The sequence below is a fragment of the Sander vitreus genome, chromosome 9 (genome assembly GCF_031162955.1).
Source record: "Sander vitreus isolate 19-12246 chromosome 9, sanVit1, whole genome shotgun sequence".
Lineage (NCBI taxonomy): Eukaryota > Metazoa > Chordata > Actinopteri > Perciformes > Percidae > Sander > Sander vitreus.
The window spans coordinates 31727686-31746464 of NC_135863.1; the positions used below are offsets into that span (position 1 = coordinate 31727686).

At 41.9% G+C, this 18779-nt stretch overlaps 2 protein-coding genes across 4 annotated transcripts in view; one reads left to right on the forward strand and one right to left on the reverse strand.

Moving 5' to 3' along the window:
• The window catches only part of scfd2 (sec1 family domain containing 2), a 114719-nt gene extending 104572 nt beyond the window's left edge, over nt 1–10147 (forward strand). Inside the window, exons 8-9 of one of the 3 annotated variants that reach the window (XM_078259722.1) lie at nt 4953–5072; nt 9647–10147. In XM_078259722.1, the coding sequence (XP_078115848.1) occupies nt 4953–5072; nt 9647–9739 (213 nt within the window). In that variant the 3' untranslated portion in view covers nt 9740–10147. The other 2 variants (XM_078259721.1, XM_078259723.1) reach the window with 2 other exon arrangements.
• A 1046-nt stretch (nt 10148–11193) lies between these two features.
• On the reverse strand, nt 11194–13470 carry rasl11b (RAS-like, family 11, member B). Its single transcript, XM_078259724.1, has 4 exons — nt 13179–13470; nt 12990–13046; nt 12791–12867; nt 11194–12255 (listed from the first exon to the last, which is right to left on the reverse strand). The coding sequence occupies exons 1-4, from the start codon at nt 13291–13293 to the stop codon at nt 11758–11760; spliced, it is 747 nt and encodes a 248-aa protein (XP_078115850.1). The 5' UTR covers nt 13294–13470; the 3' UTR covers nt 11194–11757.
• Between the last annotated feature and the right edge of the window lie 5309 nt (nt 13471–18779).

An 18779-nucleotide genomic window follows, 5' to 3' on the forward strand; every position in this document is an offset into this window, starting at 1 on the left:
TGCGTTTGGGGTGATGTTTTGTGAATATTGGATTAAATAAACAGTATAGAATATGGAGCAAGGACATTTTTTGTTCAAAATAGCAGAATGTTTTTTTCCAGATGCTAATGATTAGCAGGTATAATATTTACCGTGTTCACAATCTCACTTGCTAGCGTCTAAAGCATGCTAACATTTGCTAATTGATTTAGCAAAGATTCACTTCATCATACAGTCTCACAATCGGCACACGAGTCAATTCAGTTTGATTTTCTGATTCATTCATTTGTTTTGTTTTACATACAGTATTATTTTAATTGTAATTATTAATTTAGATATTTCCAAAGTATGGTAGTGGACTGGTAAACTAGTTCACCTCCTGGGCACTGCCAAGGTGCTCTTGAGCAAGACACCAAACCCCCAACTGCTCGGGCAGCCTGTCCATTGACAGCTACAGCCCCCCCACTCTGACATCTCTCCATTAGTGCATGTATAGGTACTGAGCATGTGTGTGTAATTCAGGCCTGTGTGTAATAACAACAGAGTGAAAACATTGTAATTTCCCTTGTGGGATTAATAAAGTATAAATTATTATTAATTATTATTAAACATTTAATGTATTTAAACATTACACCAGGTCACTGCTTCAAAGAGTCACACTAGTTTTGAAGGCCCAATGTAATCCTGAGATGACACCAGCTCAGAGAGGTCCAGAGAGGAGCACAAGCTTCAATGCAAGAGAAACCACTGGTGTCAATGGCCAGACAGCAGTCTGTAACAGTGTTGCAATAACAAGAAACACCATCATTTCTTAGTCGTCCATTTTAACCCCAATTCCACCTTTAAAAAAAAGAAAGCAGTTGGATTAGCAGGGATTATACAATTCCAACCATTCATGGAGTTATTCATTCATTATTTTACAGTTTTGTTTCTCCAAGTTTTGAAAGCATCAGAGGAAGACACAAATACCTGAATGTCTGGGTTTAATAATATTTTGACCAAATGTTTTTTTTCCAACAGGCAGTTTTATGTAGTTTTTGGCTTGTGGGTAATGTATATCCACCGCAGAGCGGATCAGTATCCACGGTCTGATTATCCCACATGTGGGCCTGCTTAAACTGATGATTACCCATGGGGGAGGACTTAGACTGGTTGTGTAACTGTGGCCTGGTTTTATACCATACAGTCTGTTTTACACACATTAAGAAAGTTGGCCCCTGAACCACCAACTCAGACAGACTAAACCTATAAACCTGAACTTGGAGCACTCTATAGGAGCACACCCTTTATGCTATAAAACAACCCAATAAAACTTCTATTTTTAACCACAGAGCCTTCTGTGTACTCCACAGTTTGTATCATTAAACACACTGGACCCTGCAGTCGGGATTATGACCCAGTGAGAGCTTGTGCACTGTTGATTAAACTTCATCTTAAATTCTCTGTATCCAAATTGTGTGTGTGTGTGTGTGTGTGTGTGTGTGTGTGTGTGTGTGTGTGTGTGTGTGTGTGTGTGAGAGTTTGTGTCTGGGGTCCCAGTTGTACAGGAGATCTGGCTCCTGCTTATTCATAAGTAATTATCTGACCAACAAAGCAGCAACCAAATATAAGTTTTCAAACCCTAAAGTCACTGGATATCTCCCATTTATCGAGCACTGTTTGCTATTTGCTTACAACGGCTGTTGTTCCATGAGGCCGGCAGCACTTTCTCTCCCGTACGAAGGCATGTTAGCAACAAGAACTCACAGTGTGGGACATTGTTTAGTAATCCCATACTTGGATACAAGATGAAATACTTGAAAAGGATTGGGATGTGTGACCTTCTCTCACTACAGAATGTGATCAACACTGGCAATATGCTTCCAGACATGAAAATCTGTCTGACTCACCTAAATCAGCTGTGATATCGCAACGGGTGGGTCCCGATCTAAAAGAGGATGCATGTGGGTCGACTTTGTCAAAGTTACTTTGAAATGTTGTGAATTTGTGCAGCAGCACTTATATTTTGAAGTACTGTTTCCCACCTTCTAGTGAGTAGCCAGTTGAGGTGTTACATCAAATTAAGACCTAGTTAAAGTTAATTTGGATCCATTATTTAATAAAATCTCTTGTGATGTTAATAGATGGTTAGTCTATATCTACGACGTTCCACTTCCGGGATTGTAAAAAACGTCAGATGTCACTCTTTTTGGCCAGATGTCCGTTACCTTCCTCTTCCTTTGTGTTGTAATTTTAAACTCTGGTGGATTTGTGAGGACTGTGGTTAACTGCTCCTCAGATCTCTGCAGGGTAAATCCAGACAGCTAGCTAGACTATCTGTCCAATCTGAGTTTTCTGTTGCACGACTAAAACTACTTTTGAACGTACACACGTTCTACCAAAACAAGTTCCTTCCAGAGGCTATTTTACAACGGCACCATGGCTCTGTGCGGCGCTTAGCACCGCCCAAGACGATTGTGATTGGTTTAAAGAAATGCCAATAAACCAGAGCACGTTTTTCTCCCATCCCGGAATGCTGTGTGGACTAGCCAGACCCTCCTCCGCAGCGCTGTGGAGGAAGGTCTGGCAATGCGAGACTAATAGATGTGCGTCTCTCAATCGCTCAATAGCAGGGAAGGTCAATGAAAATGGTTTGTGTTCCCAAGCTGAATTACCTTATCCAATCTCTTCCTCTGGAGATTCCCATTCGTCATTTTTAAATGGTTTAACAGGATAACAAAGACATTTATATGGAATGGTAAAAACCCCTGGATACATTTTAATGAATTACAAAGACCAATTGATAGAGGAGGTTTGGGTCTATTATTACTATGCTTTTCACTTAAGGCATCTGGCCCACTGGTCACTTCCTCCTGAGAGAGCCCCACCCTGGTATTGTATTGAGCAATCTGTTAAACTGTATGGTGAGGCAAAAACACATCCGATAATGTCTCACTTAAATGTTGTTTGGACCAAAGTGGCTCTGCGGTTTGATCTGGATCCATATCTAAATACTTTATCAAGTCTTTGGCGAAATCCCAAGTTTTGTATGCATAGCTCTCCCCTTTTTTGGAGGGATTGGTGGAAAAGGGAATTGTCACACTGGGTGATCTGTATCTTGGTGGCATATTGAAATTCTTTGAGGAAGTGGTACAGCAATTTGGAATCCCTAGGTCTCAATTTTGTTTAGAAATGTGCAACTTCGCCATCTGTTGTTGGGGATTTTTGGATCCAGTTCTTCAGCCCCGAAGGCACCAGAATGTGTAGAGAAGGTGTACATATGAAATATGGAAAAGTTCATGAGGCTTCTGGGTATTATTCTATGCTTATGCAGAACCTGGGGGATGGAGCCTGGACAGCCCTAAAAAACACATGGGAAAGGAATCTGAATATTACACTGGATAATGAGGAGTGGGACAGAATTTGTAGGAATATTAAACCAAGCCTAGGAGGGGCTTGTGAGATGAGAGAGATGGCTAGGGTGGCAGTTTGATGGCCTGATTGGATGTCTACAGTAGAAAAAGGGGAAAGTAGCTGAGCTTTCTGGAGGGCTCCTAAGAAGCTTTGTGCTGGGGAGAGACGGGTAGGATGGGCTTATGGTGTTATCATTTATACATATGTTTATTTGGTTTATGGTTTATTGTCTATTTTGTTATTATTTTTGTTGAATGGTCTTGAATATTATAGTTACTGTGTCATCTTTTCTTGATTTTTGTCTGGGGGCGGGGGGGATATGTTCATGTTGCGAATTGTATGTTGTTTCAAAAAAAAAAAATTGTTAATCACAAAAACAATCCTGGGTTTGAATCCACTGGCAGGCAAAATGGATGAAATCATCTGACTGTGTTTTAAGATGATCTATTAGCATGACCTGAGATCAAATCTGGACCCTGAGGCTGGACCAGTCCGGAACCGCTGGTACAGTGGATGTCATCTTACTGAAGACAAAAAGCAGCTCATAGCCAGCAGCTTGATTTTTTTTTTTTAAAAGAATTTACATTCAAAGCTGTGTCTCTAGGAAAGCCTGTGGATGTATTTTCTCATCAGCATTTTATAACAAACAACTAATCAATTTATCAAGAATTATAATAATCATCATTGAATATGAAAATAATCGCTAGCTGCGCACTGATTCAGGACAAACAGTCATCATCATCAAATCTCATCTTTTCACACTTCCATAAGCCCCTCCCTCCCTGTGTGTCGCATGGCAGTACACATGGTTCAGACACTTAGCTGCAGTGCATATGTGGATCAAACAAACATGCAGCCAGTGATGTGTGTGTGTGTGTGTGTGTGTGTCAGGCATGTCTTCACGTGCCATCGAAACTCTGTCAGAATACTAAAACATTTGTTCTCACATTTTTTTTCACTTAACACATGTTGAATCATCCCTGACATGCTTCAGCCCAGCCTGCTGATGCTTCACGTGTACAGCCACTCTCTCCTCAGGTCCACCCCCCTGCAGCTCTGATTGCTCGGTTAGCATTCACAGGCTGAAGATGTGTTCTAGCTGCCACTCGGCAACCAATAGCACAAAGCCATTATTCTCCCCGACGGCCAATCACCGGCAGCAGAATCACCAGACTTCACCCTGCTGTTAAAATTCATCTTTAAGTCACAATTCATACTGTTTTGTGATGTACGAGCAAATATTTAAGTCTGTGAAAGTCTCCTGACACATGATGATGTGGGACATTTGTGGCTGCATATGTTGAGTGAGAGTGTGTGTGTGTACACGTGTCAGCCATCATAACACTAGGGTGAGAAGACATTAATCCATCGAGGTTTGTTTTGTAGAGTTCACTCTCATCAGTATCACCACAATATCACACGTGTCCAGCTGAACAGTGACTCAGCATCGAGACACTGAGAGAGGAAATGATAGTAGAAGTGCTGCATCACTGACTGTTCTACAGTAGGAAACGGAACACCTCTGGTGGCTTAAAAAAAAAAAAATGAACCAATTACAATGTCCCGTCTCTTAACTTCAGGTGAGTCGTCCACATCCCAGCGACAACCCTCTGCTCTTCCTCTTCCTGGTTGGTGGAGTCACGCCCTCTGAGCTTCGGCTCATCAAAGAGATCGTTACCACGCACAAACCCGGGACTCAGGTGAGTAGGCGCTGCCAGATGACATATAACATATAACATGTAGCTCTCTGCATAATCATGGCTGTGTTTTCTACTTGCCAGTTACTTTACGAGTTTTTCGAGTTCTTTTTTTTTCTGGGATGTTTAGCTCTGTTTCCTGTGGTATAGAACAAAAACCCTGCAAATATTGAACACAACGTTTGTTGTGTCACTTAAGCAGGGCTGGTGAAGTCTTTCAAATCTCTGTAAGAGAATGAAACTAATAACACTTGTGGACGACTTAGTTGTACTTTTGGGGCCCTATTTTGTACCCGGCGCAGCCCAAAGCCCGACCCAAGTGTCTTTGCTAGTTTAAGACCGACGCAGTTGTCAGTTTCCCGTCCAGCGCCCGCGTCGTTTAAATAGCAAATGCACCTACGCCCATCTTTGCGCCCATAGGTGTGCTGGTCTTACAGGGAGGTGTGTTCAGGTGCATTCTGGGCGTGTTGCTATCTTGAGGCAGCGGGAGGTGATCGCGCCATTGACCAACAAAAACCTGTTCTAAAGTCAATAACGCAGCATTTCATTGTTGTTTTAACAGAGCATTAGTAAAATGCTCCTAGGCTCGTGCACAGCGCGCGCACACTATGCTTGTTACACACACAGGGACAAAATATATACAGTATATTACAATGTGAGATCTGCTCTCACGCTTTCTATTTCATTCTTAATGTCAAGGCAATGGCACTATGTTTGTAATGTAATGTTCAAATTGCTCAATAAAAAGTTTGTCACAAAAAAAGGCCAACTGAGAAAACATTGGAGAGCCCGTTTGCAATTACAGTATGTAAGCACATAATGTCATCTGAAAACTGCTGCCCTGGTTAAAAAAACAATGCAACTGATCTCAGCTGGTATTCTGTCTGGAATGGAGTGGAATGGAAATTTCTAAGTGACCCCAAACTTTTGACCGGTAGTGTACATATAAATCATATTATCAAATGATAAAGTATGATACATTGTTTTAAATATAAATACGCAAGAGCATCATAATCATCCATTGTCATATAACACATTCTGCCAGCATAATAAGTAGTTTTCTTTTACTTAATAGTGCAAGTACATTTTGCTGATATACTTCCATACTCGTTTGCTTATTTAATATGGTAATTTTTCCGTGATGTTTTAACACTTCAGCCACATAGACAGCACCATGTATCCCAGCAACACATGGATTATCAATTTACAGCACAGCTGGGCTACGGAGGTTTCAGAGCCATGGTCGGGGCTGTAGACTCTAACTTGCACAAACGTCAGTCAGATAAAGGATCAGTGAGTCATGCAGACTAGGCTAACATACAACATATTCAACTAAACAACCCCTCTGCCTCTGCACTCTCTCTGCTACTATGGGATGGAGAGGGAGGGTTGCAGGTTAACAAGGGGCATGCATTTTGGTCATTTTGCTAACGAGGGGGATGGCATCTCCTAGGGCTGCACGATATGGGGAAAATATCTATTTGCAATTATTTTGACTGATATTGCGATATGATTCACGATATTGTAGGGAATGATCATTTTTATATCATTATTCTCATTGAAAATTAATAAAATTAAAGAAATGATTATAGTGGGATTTTTGTGAGTGTCTGTTCTTTAGTCTGTAGAATTAGATTTGTAGGCCAGGATGTCTCTGCAGCACCACAGTACTTAATTCAGAATGGTTTGACACATATTTTGCCTTTAACAAATATTCAATTTGGATATTGCACTAGTCCATATTGCGGTTTCAATACAATTGTGATTAATTGTGCAGCCCTAGCCCTCATTCCTCTCAAATCGTTCATACTTTTATCGTTTTATATTATATTCATATATATATATATATGAATATATTAATATTGTTTCTACCACAGGCAAGAGGTAACTGAAACAATAGATGGATAGAGATGATTAAGCTTTTGAAGAAGGTTGTGCCATTTATTAGAACCTCCATTGGCAAACTTTAAAACTGGGCCTTGGCTTTGATTCCAATTTTTTTTTAAAGTAGAGGTGAAACCCAAACAGGCCAGTTTCTCGATAGCAAAGTAGGTTGAGCATCTCTAACCCGTGTCCCATGATCCCTTACCTTGAAGATGGATGTCGTTTTGATGTATCAATCCAAAACATCGCAGATGATGTGATTGTATTGTTCTAATCTATCACAAGCAGTCTGTAGGATGGTACATGTGGCTGCTCATGACTCATTCAAATATTGTTTAAAGGCATACACGTTCCTTTAAAAAATACAAAACTGTAAAATACAATAAAAGAAATAAAAAAGGAATCTGTGAAAGATGTGTAGAGACTCTGTGTTGCTGTGATCCTCGAAGGGCAGGTTTCAGACCCTGCCCTGGCAAAGAATGCTTGACCGAGTGAACCAACGGTAACACTGACCTACATACGCAGGAGGCTCACATCAGGTGTAGAAGGTTTGAGTGTCATCTGATCTGTGCACGTATTAACACTGTATTTGCGTCCATGAGATGTTGGGGCGTGGTTTAAGTGCCAACTGCGTATGCAGTCCACACTGAATGTAAAACATGCAGATGTATGCGTTTCCTTTATGCGAGAGGAGTGTGAGAAAGGAGAAGAGGGAGATCAGGCTGGGTAATGTGGGTTTGTCTTAATAAAAGGCTTTGAGAAGGAGGTCAGAGGTAATGAAAGGCCTGGCGGGGATCAAAGCCTTCCATCTGTAATCAGGAAAACTGAATAAAGACGAGCTTATACAATAACTGGCTAGCCTGGCCCACACACATTCTGACCTCAGCACACACACTATAACCTGAGCACATACATGCACAACATACTGTTTGCAAGTAAATGTGTGTACACTGATGGCGGATGTCTGCGGACCAGACGTTGATGAACAGCTACACTGAAAACAAACCGCAGAGTTTTGCTCTTGCACTTGGACTAAATTCCTCTGAAGCATGCTTACTCTGCCACTACAAACAGACCCGTTGCCAATTTTAGGTGCTGACCCAGAGTTAAAGCAACACTGCTGCAAGACAAACAAAGCATCTCTGTTATACAACATCCTGTAAGAGGACTGGGGTTCTTATTCTAACTAGAAAGCACTCAAATAGGGCAAACTTCAGCTAAAGTAAAGAGTAGGGGTGGGGGAAAAAATCAAAAATCGTACATATCGTGTATTTTTTTTTGTGCACCTAAATGTTTTCTGTTTATACGGAATATATCATATAATATCATATCCGTTTCCAGCAAAACAGAGCGGAAGCAGAAAATACATGTACTTCTTTACAAATGAAATAAATGTCAGACTGACTGACTGACATGTGATGTGCATTCTTCTTAGAAAACAATTAGTTTTTAGGAATGTCTCATGATATATTGTCTCTAGAAGGGTGTTATTCAACTTTTGTTTTTGTTAAAGAAGGAAACGTAAATTTCAATACTATTGAATTGCAATACTTTGAGAATCGCAATACAAATCGAATTGGCACCCATGTATCGTGAAAGATTGTAATCGGGACAAAAGCATATGGTCCCAGTCCTAGTAAAGAGATTAAAAGAGACATTTTGCTGATTTAAATCCAGCTCTGTGTCATGGCACTTTGGGCAGTGGGTTTCGATGAACAACAGCGCATGGAGCTTCCAGCTGAGCAGCGGAGATCCGCCGGATTACGCATAATGCGAGTTCCGCCGAGATCTCAGCAGACCTCCACTGCTCGGGGCTCCGTGCCCAGGCACCACAGAGGGTACAGAGGGAAGCCAAATGCCGCTCATCGAAACACAAAGATGACGCAGAGCTGGTGTAAAATCGGCTAAGTATCCCTTTAAGTTTTCTGCATCAAAATATACATAACGATAGATGTGTCTGAGAAGATCGCAAACATGTTAAATGTAAATGAATGTATTCCTGGATCTACACCAAAATCAATCGCCCATTTCTCGGAACATTGCAGGACTTTTCACCTATTTTCATTCAAAATAGAGTGAAAAGTGATACTCCACTTAATATTTGGCTTTTTCAGTGTCAAAGCCTCACCCCCTGTAGACTTGACAGGTAATTGTAAAAAGTCTGTAACTGTAGTTTGCTTCTTTACATGGAAAAAAGACTGCACAGCTTGAATTCTCAGTGGTTATAAAATGTATTCTAAAGCCCTTTTCAGACATGCACCTTAATACGGAAGTGTGATGACACTTCCGTTACGTTGATTCCATGTCTGAATAAGCATTCAAGTCACTTTTACCTTGCACCAGGAACCAGGGGAAAGCTGCATTGATACTGACTGGATTATCCTGGTGAAAAAAAGTAAAGTTGATAAGATAGATTTAGGTTGGAGTATTATCTACCTCCAAAATGACATTTCTGAGATAGCACGCCACCTAAAAACCAGTCAAAACAACGAAGGCACTGCATACCATCCTTGCTGGAAGTAATTAAATCAAATTAAGAAAATGAACCGCTTGCCAGGCACCTGATTTATGCACCTTGTTAAATGCAAATTTGCACGTCACCCTGACATTCATGTCTGCTTCATTTATAAGTGTCGAGTAAGTCACAGTGACCTGTTTTAACGCTAATTAATGTGTGTTGTGCTCTGCTCCAGGTGCTGGTTTTGTCTACCAGATTACTGAGGCCCACGGATATTCCCCAGCTGCTCTTCACCACCCAAAGACTGTTGCCTGATATCGGTATCTGAAGGGGCGCCACGTGGAAACGCACGCATGCACACGACACGTGCGCCACAAACGCCTCGACACCTCGTCAGGTGTGAGTCAAGCTTCGGTTAATGAGAATGACTTTCAGAAGCTGCGAGCAGAAGTCAAGGAAACCAAATCAAGCAACATTCCTCCCCCGTTTATGTCTTTGTTTTGTCAGAATTAATTATAAAGTCAACTGTAAATTAATTATATGAAAGTAGCTATTCGCTTTTTGGGGTTGTTGACGGAATAGAAAAAAATACATTTGTGTGTTTTTGTGTGTGTGTGTGTGTGTGTGTCCTTCTGCTGCCAAACAGAAATCTGTCCAAAGTTTTCTGAACAAGAGTTGTAAAATTACATCAAATGTTAATATGAAACAATTAAACCAGTAACTTTTCAAACACGGTCATCTGATGCTTCCCTTTGATTTGCATACATCGGGCTCAGCAAGCGCAAGCTCTGTTTTGGCCAGGCTGTGTTAAAAGCAGACTGTAATGTGTGAACTCAAGGAAGCCTTGCTGTTGTGGTAGAGAGAATACCCACTCTGTTATCGTCCATTCACACCTCGCCACATCATATGGTGACAAATAAGAGCAGAATAATTAAGTCGTTTCACGCTGTCTGCTAAGGCCCATAATTTGCTCAAACCTACAGTAAAGCTTGCCCCCACCTACACTCCAACATGAATCACCTCGGCTGGAGCGCAGTCATTTCAGCCACCCACACACCTGAATCAATAGTGAACAAGTGTCTCCCACATTTTGTCAAGCAGAGAGAGCCCAGTAAATCCTGTGTTTTGAGATTTATGACAGATTGGAATGGGATATTGAGGATACACTAATTAGGTTCTGGATTGTAAATAAACAGATCTAACAACGCACAGCTTTATTGGAAAAGTGCTTAATATAGTCTCAGCTTTTGGGAGCATGCAATTCTCAGAAGAGTCCCTAATAACTAAACATGAACTCTTCCAGTGTCAGCGCAGGCTAGTTCCAATTTTGTCAACTTGATTTTCCAGGGGTCAGGGACTGAAGAGTTGAGCTGTAGAGAGATCAAGGCCTAAGAAGCAACCACACAGTCAGGCTTCTATGGGCTTAATAAATGCGGATATGAGAGCGCTTATGAATGGGTTTATTCATTGCTCAGACTTTTGGGAGTCATCCCTCACAGCAGAAGTACCGTTTCTCATTGTGTTATGGAACCAAGGAGATCACACAGGCTCCAGAAGTTAAAATTTTGAAATGTAGCCTACGGTCTGCATACTATGAGCCCTGCTGTCAAATGCACATATGCAAACTGATAAATGAAAAACCAGAGACCTATTCAAATTCATCATTTTTATTGTGAACAAAAATGTGAAATTGGAACAAATAAATAAAGCCCTTTGGATCATACCTTTTTATAAAGTGCATCAGTGATAACTGTCACACGCTACATACTGCATCTGCTGCCCCGCTACAACCCACACCGTTTCGTCATTATGTCTTGCACAATGATTGTTTTGATGCTGCAAAGATATACTGTAGTTAGTGACATACAAGAGACTGAGTGTACACACACACAGCTGCACTGGCTGAAATGGCTGGTATAATAACACTAGCATTTAGTGGTGCCATGTAGTGGCAGTCTGAATAAAAAAAAAACAGCTAAATATAAGCAGTCCTTCAGCACTGTTGTTGCCAGGAGAGCAGTGTGTGGGGTTCGGTCAGCCTCACACAGCTGCTTCTGTAGTTCCTCAGGTGTCGTTTCTAGTCCTGAACAGATGATGAACCTCATCACTGCGCCACCTCACATGTCATCTGACAGGACAGACACCTGCCAATCAGAGGTCATTACCTCTGTAAAGACTCGTCTGCCTCTCACTACTTAGAGCCGACCACTGTTCATGTCACATCTGCCTCTTTCAGCCAGGCTGATACAGGACTTCAGTGGAGAAGCATACATCTTCTGTCCTCTTCCACCTTTAAAAGCTTTCTTACTGTAGCCACTCTGGACCACTTTCAACTTATAGTTCGCTTCACACAGAGGTGACAGTCCTGACTTTGGCCGACAGTGCTTGCTTAAAGCGCCTCTTCAGGTCTTGCATGTTGGGAGATTTTGGCCTGGGGATGAGGGGCGAGCGCCTCTTCTCTGTGGTAGCGCCGGCAGAGTTGTTGGACGAGTTGGAGGCAGGAGGCGGCTGCTTGGCTAGCTGGCAGCACAGCCTGTGGAAAGCCTTGTGCACCTCGCTGTAGTCCTCGCTGGCAGATACTTCGTAGAAAGAACAGCCCAGGGTGCCAGCCAGCAAAGGGCCCTGCTGGGAGTCCACCCGCCTCAGGTGCAGCAGGTCCGCCTTGTTGGCCAGGAGGATTACTGGAGGCATGTTGGCGCCTCCGGTACGAACAACCAGCTGATGCAACTGATTGATCAAATCGAAGCTGCGGCGGTCGGTCACAGAGTACACCAGCACCACTGCATCAGCCCACTGGATGGAGCAGGTCACATGATCTGGTAAATTGATGCCATTATCAGTCATCTGGGAAGGGAAGAAAAAAAAGGAGAGTCTGATTAAAACACAACTCCGAACTCTTAGAGAAACCTTGTAAGCATTTTCGTCAAACCTTCCCTGACTTTATGCAACTGAGCTTTAGTAATGACTGGAATGCTGACTGAGGCAGACAAGAGCTATAGGGTTACTCCTCCAGAACAGAGGTGTGGCTGATTGAGGAGTCTGGATCAGGCTATCATTTACCCTGGCCTCAGACATCCATTAGCCTAAATAGGAGATTAGACAGCCAGACTGGCTCTACTTCAGGAGAAAATGTACATACACATTTTTGGATTTGGACTGGTGCCCAGTCAAGAGAGGCTTAGATGATTTTAACAGCCAGAAAGTGAATTGGATTATATTATTTTGTATTGGATTATCCTCAGATTTTTTTTCATATGTTGAATGTTGTCGGCTCAGTTACCTACAGTCAGCCCAGGGAAAATAAACTAATCTGTCTGAGAAGAGGAAAGCTTAAAAAAAAAAAAAAAAAAAGAGAGAGAGAGAGAGAACAGGATCTTACCTCCACACCAGGAGTGTCTTGAACCTGGATGGTCACTTGCTCTCCATCCACCTGCACTTCTCTGGAATAGAGATTACCTGCACACACAGAGGAAGGAAAACGAACTTTAGCACTAATAGTTAAACACCATCTTAAAAACAAACAAAAAACAGCCAATTTAGGCCGTTTCATCCTCAAAGTATAATGCGCAGTTACTCACCAGCATTTCTTTCGTAGTCTCCGATGAAGCGCCTCGTTAGGAATCTCACCACGAGCGCTGAAATAGAGAAAAGCGAAAATACAATATTAGACAATTAGCTATATGACAGAGATACAAGCCAACATTAATCACTCTGCGAGCACGCTGCGAGTAAACTCTACACCGCAGCGATGTTATTCATTTTCTTACCTGTTTTTCCAACTCCGCCGCCTCCTATCACAGCCATTTTAATGACCCGGTTTGGGACCGAGCATTCGGGTGCTGGGTACTCCGCAATGGTTGTCATGTTCTGGATGAGACGCATTTTTTTCCGTTTCTCAATTCTGTGCAAGCAAAATGGAGAGAAAACTAGTTTCTTGTCCAAACTCTTTCAACGGTCGCGGACAAAGACTCCAGGTAAGACGGGTGAAGTTAATCCTGTATCAATCCCGGAGGAGGTGGGTCGTTAGAAGTGAAATAAAGCAGCAATAGTTTGATGTCAAAGAACACTGGCTAAGTGAATGCTGCAGTAGAGAAGCGCTCGCGGCTTTTATAGCGCTCGAGCGGCGGTCGCATCTGATTGGCCGCTGGTTATCCCCCTCCCTCGTGCGCCTCCTCCTACACGTGTATATGCAAGCCATACACACTGGGGAGAAATGCTCTGCAACAGGTGGGACCTCTAGCTGGGTGTCATGACAAAACACCCTCTCTTATGGAGGTGGAAAAGGTAAAACATTTTTGTTGTTTTGTTTTTATTGTAATAGGGAGAAATAAATACAAAAAAAACTGGACGAAGGGGAGGGGGGTGTTCATGTTGCCAGTTGTATGTTTTGAATGTTAAACAATTAAAATAAATGTTAATCACAAACAAAACTTGAATGTCACAACAATTCATCTTATTTTCTAGTGAAACATACAAGTGACCGTTTCCCGTTAGTATCTACAAATTCAATATTTATTTATACATTATTTGAGCATTAGTCACATCCTCAAAATACAACCAGCTGCTTTTTTTTCTCATGCACGTTTTCTGAGTCTCAACTAGAACACTACAGTTTTGTGTGGGAGTACAGTATGTGGATGGATCCAGTTCAATCTCCCAGTGTTGTGTTGCAGTCGGGAACCTGTTCAGACATGCCCCTTCACTCGTGAATCGTCCACACAGGGGGTTAAGGCACCTAATGTTGTACAAATATACCCCCCCCCCCCCCCCCCCCACACACACACACACACACACACACACACACACACACACACAAACACACATTCACACATACCTTACAAGAACTCATGCAAGCAGTCATGCCGTGGATGTAAAAGCCAACAGCCCTCCACATGCAGAAATGACACAACATTTCAGCCAGTTATCTATTAAAGGCAACATAGCCGTAAAATAGGCAGGCTATCTATTTTTAGAGTACTGCTACATAATAAAACATTTGTTGATATTTCACATGACAAAGCAGTGCAGCATCCCTTTTGTGTGCCATCCCTTTTTTCTGTCTTCTGTCTGTCTCCCCCCCACAGGCCTCAATCTCTCCCTCTCCCATCTTTCATTTGTGCTCATGTGCTCTGAGGTATTTTGGCATCCAATCCTTCTGTGATTATGGTCTGGTATGTATTTTTGATAAGAGTGCTGATGACAGGCATCCCCGCTGAAATATGAAATTAGTGCCCAGGTTTCGTGATCAGACATGGTTGCTAGGTGTGTACACATGCACACACAGAACTATGCCTCTAACCACATCACAGTGAATTACACCCCAGCAGCATTATGGGAAGGACAAGCCTTTTTTCTTTCTTTCTAATAGTGAGTAAATACTGTACATACTTGCATTTGATTACATCTCCCAGAGTTTCTGAGTGCAAATTAAGCTCAAGCTCCTGCCTTTTTAAATTAATCAAGTGAGTGGAGTTTTACCATTACGTAATCTAAGCCCACGCTGCAGCATATTTGTAATACCAAAAGATAAAAGGCATCACGGATGTTCCCTCCTCTAGCAACAAGGTGAGAAGGCTAATTGCGACAGATGATGGGAGGATGCTGTGCTACATGGGGGTGTTTTTTAGCCCTAGTGACGGACCAGGATTCATTCAGAAATAGTGAGTGACGCATACCAGAAGTCAAAGCAGCAGTGTCTTTAAACTGATTATGACAGAATGCAGCATCACTGGTTCTATATCTAAAAAAATATGTTTATGTGGCAATAATATATTTCACATTGCAGTGCAGTTACTCCTCTCCACTGTCTGTCTGGTTGTGCCTTTGGGCCAGTGTTTCCTTCACTTTTCCTGAGGGAGGGCTGGAGGTTAATTAAAATACCTTTGAGCCAAGGTGGACAATTATAGCCACAACAGATCAGAACAAGGCCTGACTCGGGGATCAGAGTGTCACTCACACAGAGGTGACAATAGATGGTTAGGGAGGGAGAAATGGGGGTAATCCTTTAGCTGGGGTGTGGACAATTGTCAGGGAGAATTTGGGGTATTCACCGCAAACAGAGGAATGTTGAGTTAATTGGGGGTTGGCAGAGGGGACGAGGGGCAGGTGAAATCAGGAGGAGGTGTTCTCAGAAGGATGTCCTTGTTGACACAGAAGTGAGGACTGATTTCCTGAGGTGGCCTCACCTTTTTACAGTGGAGCTGAGAAGAGGCATTTGACTTTGATTACTTGCCCCTGGGCCTGATTCCACAAAGGGAGACTCATTTAGGATATCAGAGAAACTGGGGCAGTTTGGAGCTGCCCTTGGGGCAAACTACGGTTATATGTTTATCAGTACCATGATAGATGCTTATCATTCTCATTGCCTTTAATCATTGTCAGCAAATGTGATTATTAAGAGCCAATTATTCACTAAGTCCTGGTCTTAGATTTAGTTATCTTGTAGTTGAAAAGTGTGTGAATGCTAAAAAAAAACGTACGTAATTCTCCAAATTTGAACTATGCCGACAGGCAGGCAGGGTTTTAAAATGTTCCGTCAAAGTTAAATATTTCCATGCATAATTTATTCATATTCGAATGCAATGGCCAGTTGTTGTTTACTTGTTAGGACTTGACTGCAGATGCACGACAACAACACTAACTCATATCTATTCACACATCTTTTCATGGATCTCTTCACTTATTTGTTTATATCTACAAGAGCATTTGCATTTCCAATGACCAATGGAAATTGTATTGGCCTGCCGGCACAAGCAGCTCCTGAGCCCCACAAAGGAAGAGAGGTTGTTTTTTTCTTATTGAAATGTGAAATGTTTGACCATTTGCATATCTCTGAATGTCAACAGCAGTGGGGGGATGGCAATGGTGGTTTTAGGGGGTTGTGTGTGCTATGGCACTGGCTCTGAATGACAATAGTCCCCTGACACTACCTCCTCCTCCCACTCAGGGAATGCCAGCCTAAAGTTTTTACACTGAAGTTACATTGAAGTCATCGCCGACTTCTTAAGAAACACGATGGAAAATGTTTAAATCTTGATTCTCTCATTCTTCTCCTGTTTACATTCCATTTCTGATCTCTGAACATGTCTGAACATTGGATAACTTGGTTTCCACTCACATGTCTGAGGATCGATGTGCACGTGTCAGTCCCAGAGCTGTTTATGTGTGCCAACAGGTATGGCTGTGTGCATGTAGAAGAGACAGACAGACAAACAGGACTAGGTGTTGCAGTAACAACAGAGGATAGGGGTGTTTTCGTCTGGCGTGACATGTGACCATAGATATGTATTATAGGTAAGTATTTAAACTCCAGGATTATCCTGTTTACAAAGATTGAGAAGGTTGTTTTTTTTTCTTCTCACGTGTTAAACCTGTGAGCGAAAAATTAAGTTTGCACTTAACCTGTGCATATGTGGTTTGTATTTAGCCATGTTAAGTGGAAGATTAAGTGGAAGTTTAGCTGTGAGAAGAGGGAGGTCATTTTGGTATTGTTTTGATGGAAAAAACTATATTTTTCAGAACTCTGGGGAATAACAGTTTTTTTTCCCCCAGAAGAGTTGCATGTGTGCATCTTAATAAAGTAATTTGAAGGGAAAGGAATCTTAAATATCAATGGTATTTTGCTGTTTCTACAATGAGATGGTAATGCTTTTTTGTCCAAAAATGTCAAGGTATTTTGGTAAAGAGAGATAGTTTTCTTCTGTTTTACTTAAAATCATCATTAAACATAAAAAAAAACATCTGCCAAAGGAATTTTTTTCAGTCTGATGGAGAAAAAACATGGCAACAGGTTAAGGAAATGCGGAAGTACTTAACCCAGACAGCTGCCTTCTCCATAACATGGTATTCATTTTGTTACATCCCCTGCACCTCTTCCATGTGTATACAGTAAATAATGGTGTCATTAGAACACATTTGTAGATGAAACAGTAATGAGCCCAAGGTTGACCCCTGCGGTACACCCATTAGACACCAAAATAAGGAGTGCAGGGAACACAGTTTTGAGTCAGATAACAGAATGTTATCAATTTGTATTAAAACATCAAGTTGAAATAATTGTTTAATTTTTAAAGAAGATGTGGATTTATGGATCTCCAGCTCTACCATTTTCAGCTTCCACCTCATTTTTTACGAATCATTATTGTTCAGGCACCTATGGCAACGAATACACACACATTTATTTCTCATGTAATTTCTAGGTAAATCAAACCTTGGGAGCCTGGTTGATGAAATGAAATCATTAAGTATCACAGAGGCATACAGACGGGGGAAGTCTGCTCTGGACGCATCATGTTGGGGCTCAGGGTTCAGTGGTTGAGATTTATGGTTCTGGCCCTCTGTCGGTAATTTAGACTGTCCCCCCGGGCCCTGTTTGTCCGTCTAGCCTGCTTTACTGCCCAGACTGAACGGAGCAGGATCTCATGCTGGAGGCAGAGCAAGGTTCAGAATAGGGCCTCTGTGGTGGTTTAATATAGACAGACAGCTTCCTTGGGGGCTGATTCTGGGTCAGGGCTGGAGCTCTGATCTGTGGATATGATTACTGAGTGGTCAAAATGAACCACTGCTTCACATACTTGCAATAATACCAAGAGTATGAGAACGTTTATGCATAGTAGTACTGTGTGTACTGTGTAAAAATGTGTCAGACCTTTGTGTTCACCAAAGGTGGAAATAAAATGTGTGATTCAGATATGATGATGGTCCTCAGCGTGGCACAGTGACTCATTCAGCTCGTCCCAATAGCCCAGTGATGAATAGGGATATAGATGGAGCTGTGCACGTGCAGTCCAATTCAGGTGTAGAATATGTGAAAGTAAACAAAGAAAAGACAGGAACAGTATGAGCACATGGAAAATAAGCTCGCAAATCCTTATTTGATCTTTTTTCAGTCAGATCTTTGTCAGACAGCTATCAACATCAGTATCTTATATTGATAACCTTAATTGCCTTGGTTTTTCACAGTTTACCCCAGGGGCGATTCTAGGATCAGACCTTTAGAGGGGCTCAGCTCCTAATGAGAATGTGACACGGATACAGTGCTTTGCAAAAGTGTAAACCCTCCCGGTAAGTTTATTTACGTTCTTTTTCCGTTATAACTGACATAAAACTGGATAAAAAAAGAAAGTTCTGGGGCGTTCATTGTTTGTGTTTGTTCATGTTTCACAAAGAGTTTAACCTGAGCCAGACCGACAACAAAGATAGAAATCATATCACATCCATACAGGGATAGTAGTATACAGTTGTTAAAACATAATAAAATATATGACACACTGGTATCGGATCGGTACTCGATATCGGCCGATACGCAAGTTCAGGTATTGGAATCGGTATCGGGAAGCAAAAAAGGGTATCGGACCATCTCTGGTTTC

What these genes read in the sequence shown, in the direction of transcription:
- rasl11b (XM_078259724.1), bottom strand. Translation starts at nt 13,293, where the DNA reads ATGCGTCTCATCCAGAACATGACAACCATTGCGGAGTACCCAGCACCC. An exon ending in CGGCGGAGTTGGAAAAACAG is followed by an intron (nt 13,047 to 13,178) that starts GTAAGAAAATGA and finishes TCTCTATTTCAG; the next exon opens with CGCTCGTGGTGAGATTCCTA. An exon ending in AGACTACGAAAGAAATGCTG is followed by an intron (nt 12,868 to 12,989) that starts GTGAGTAACTGC and finishes CTGTGTGTGCAG; the next exon opens with GTAATCTCTATTCCAGAGAA.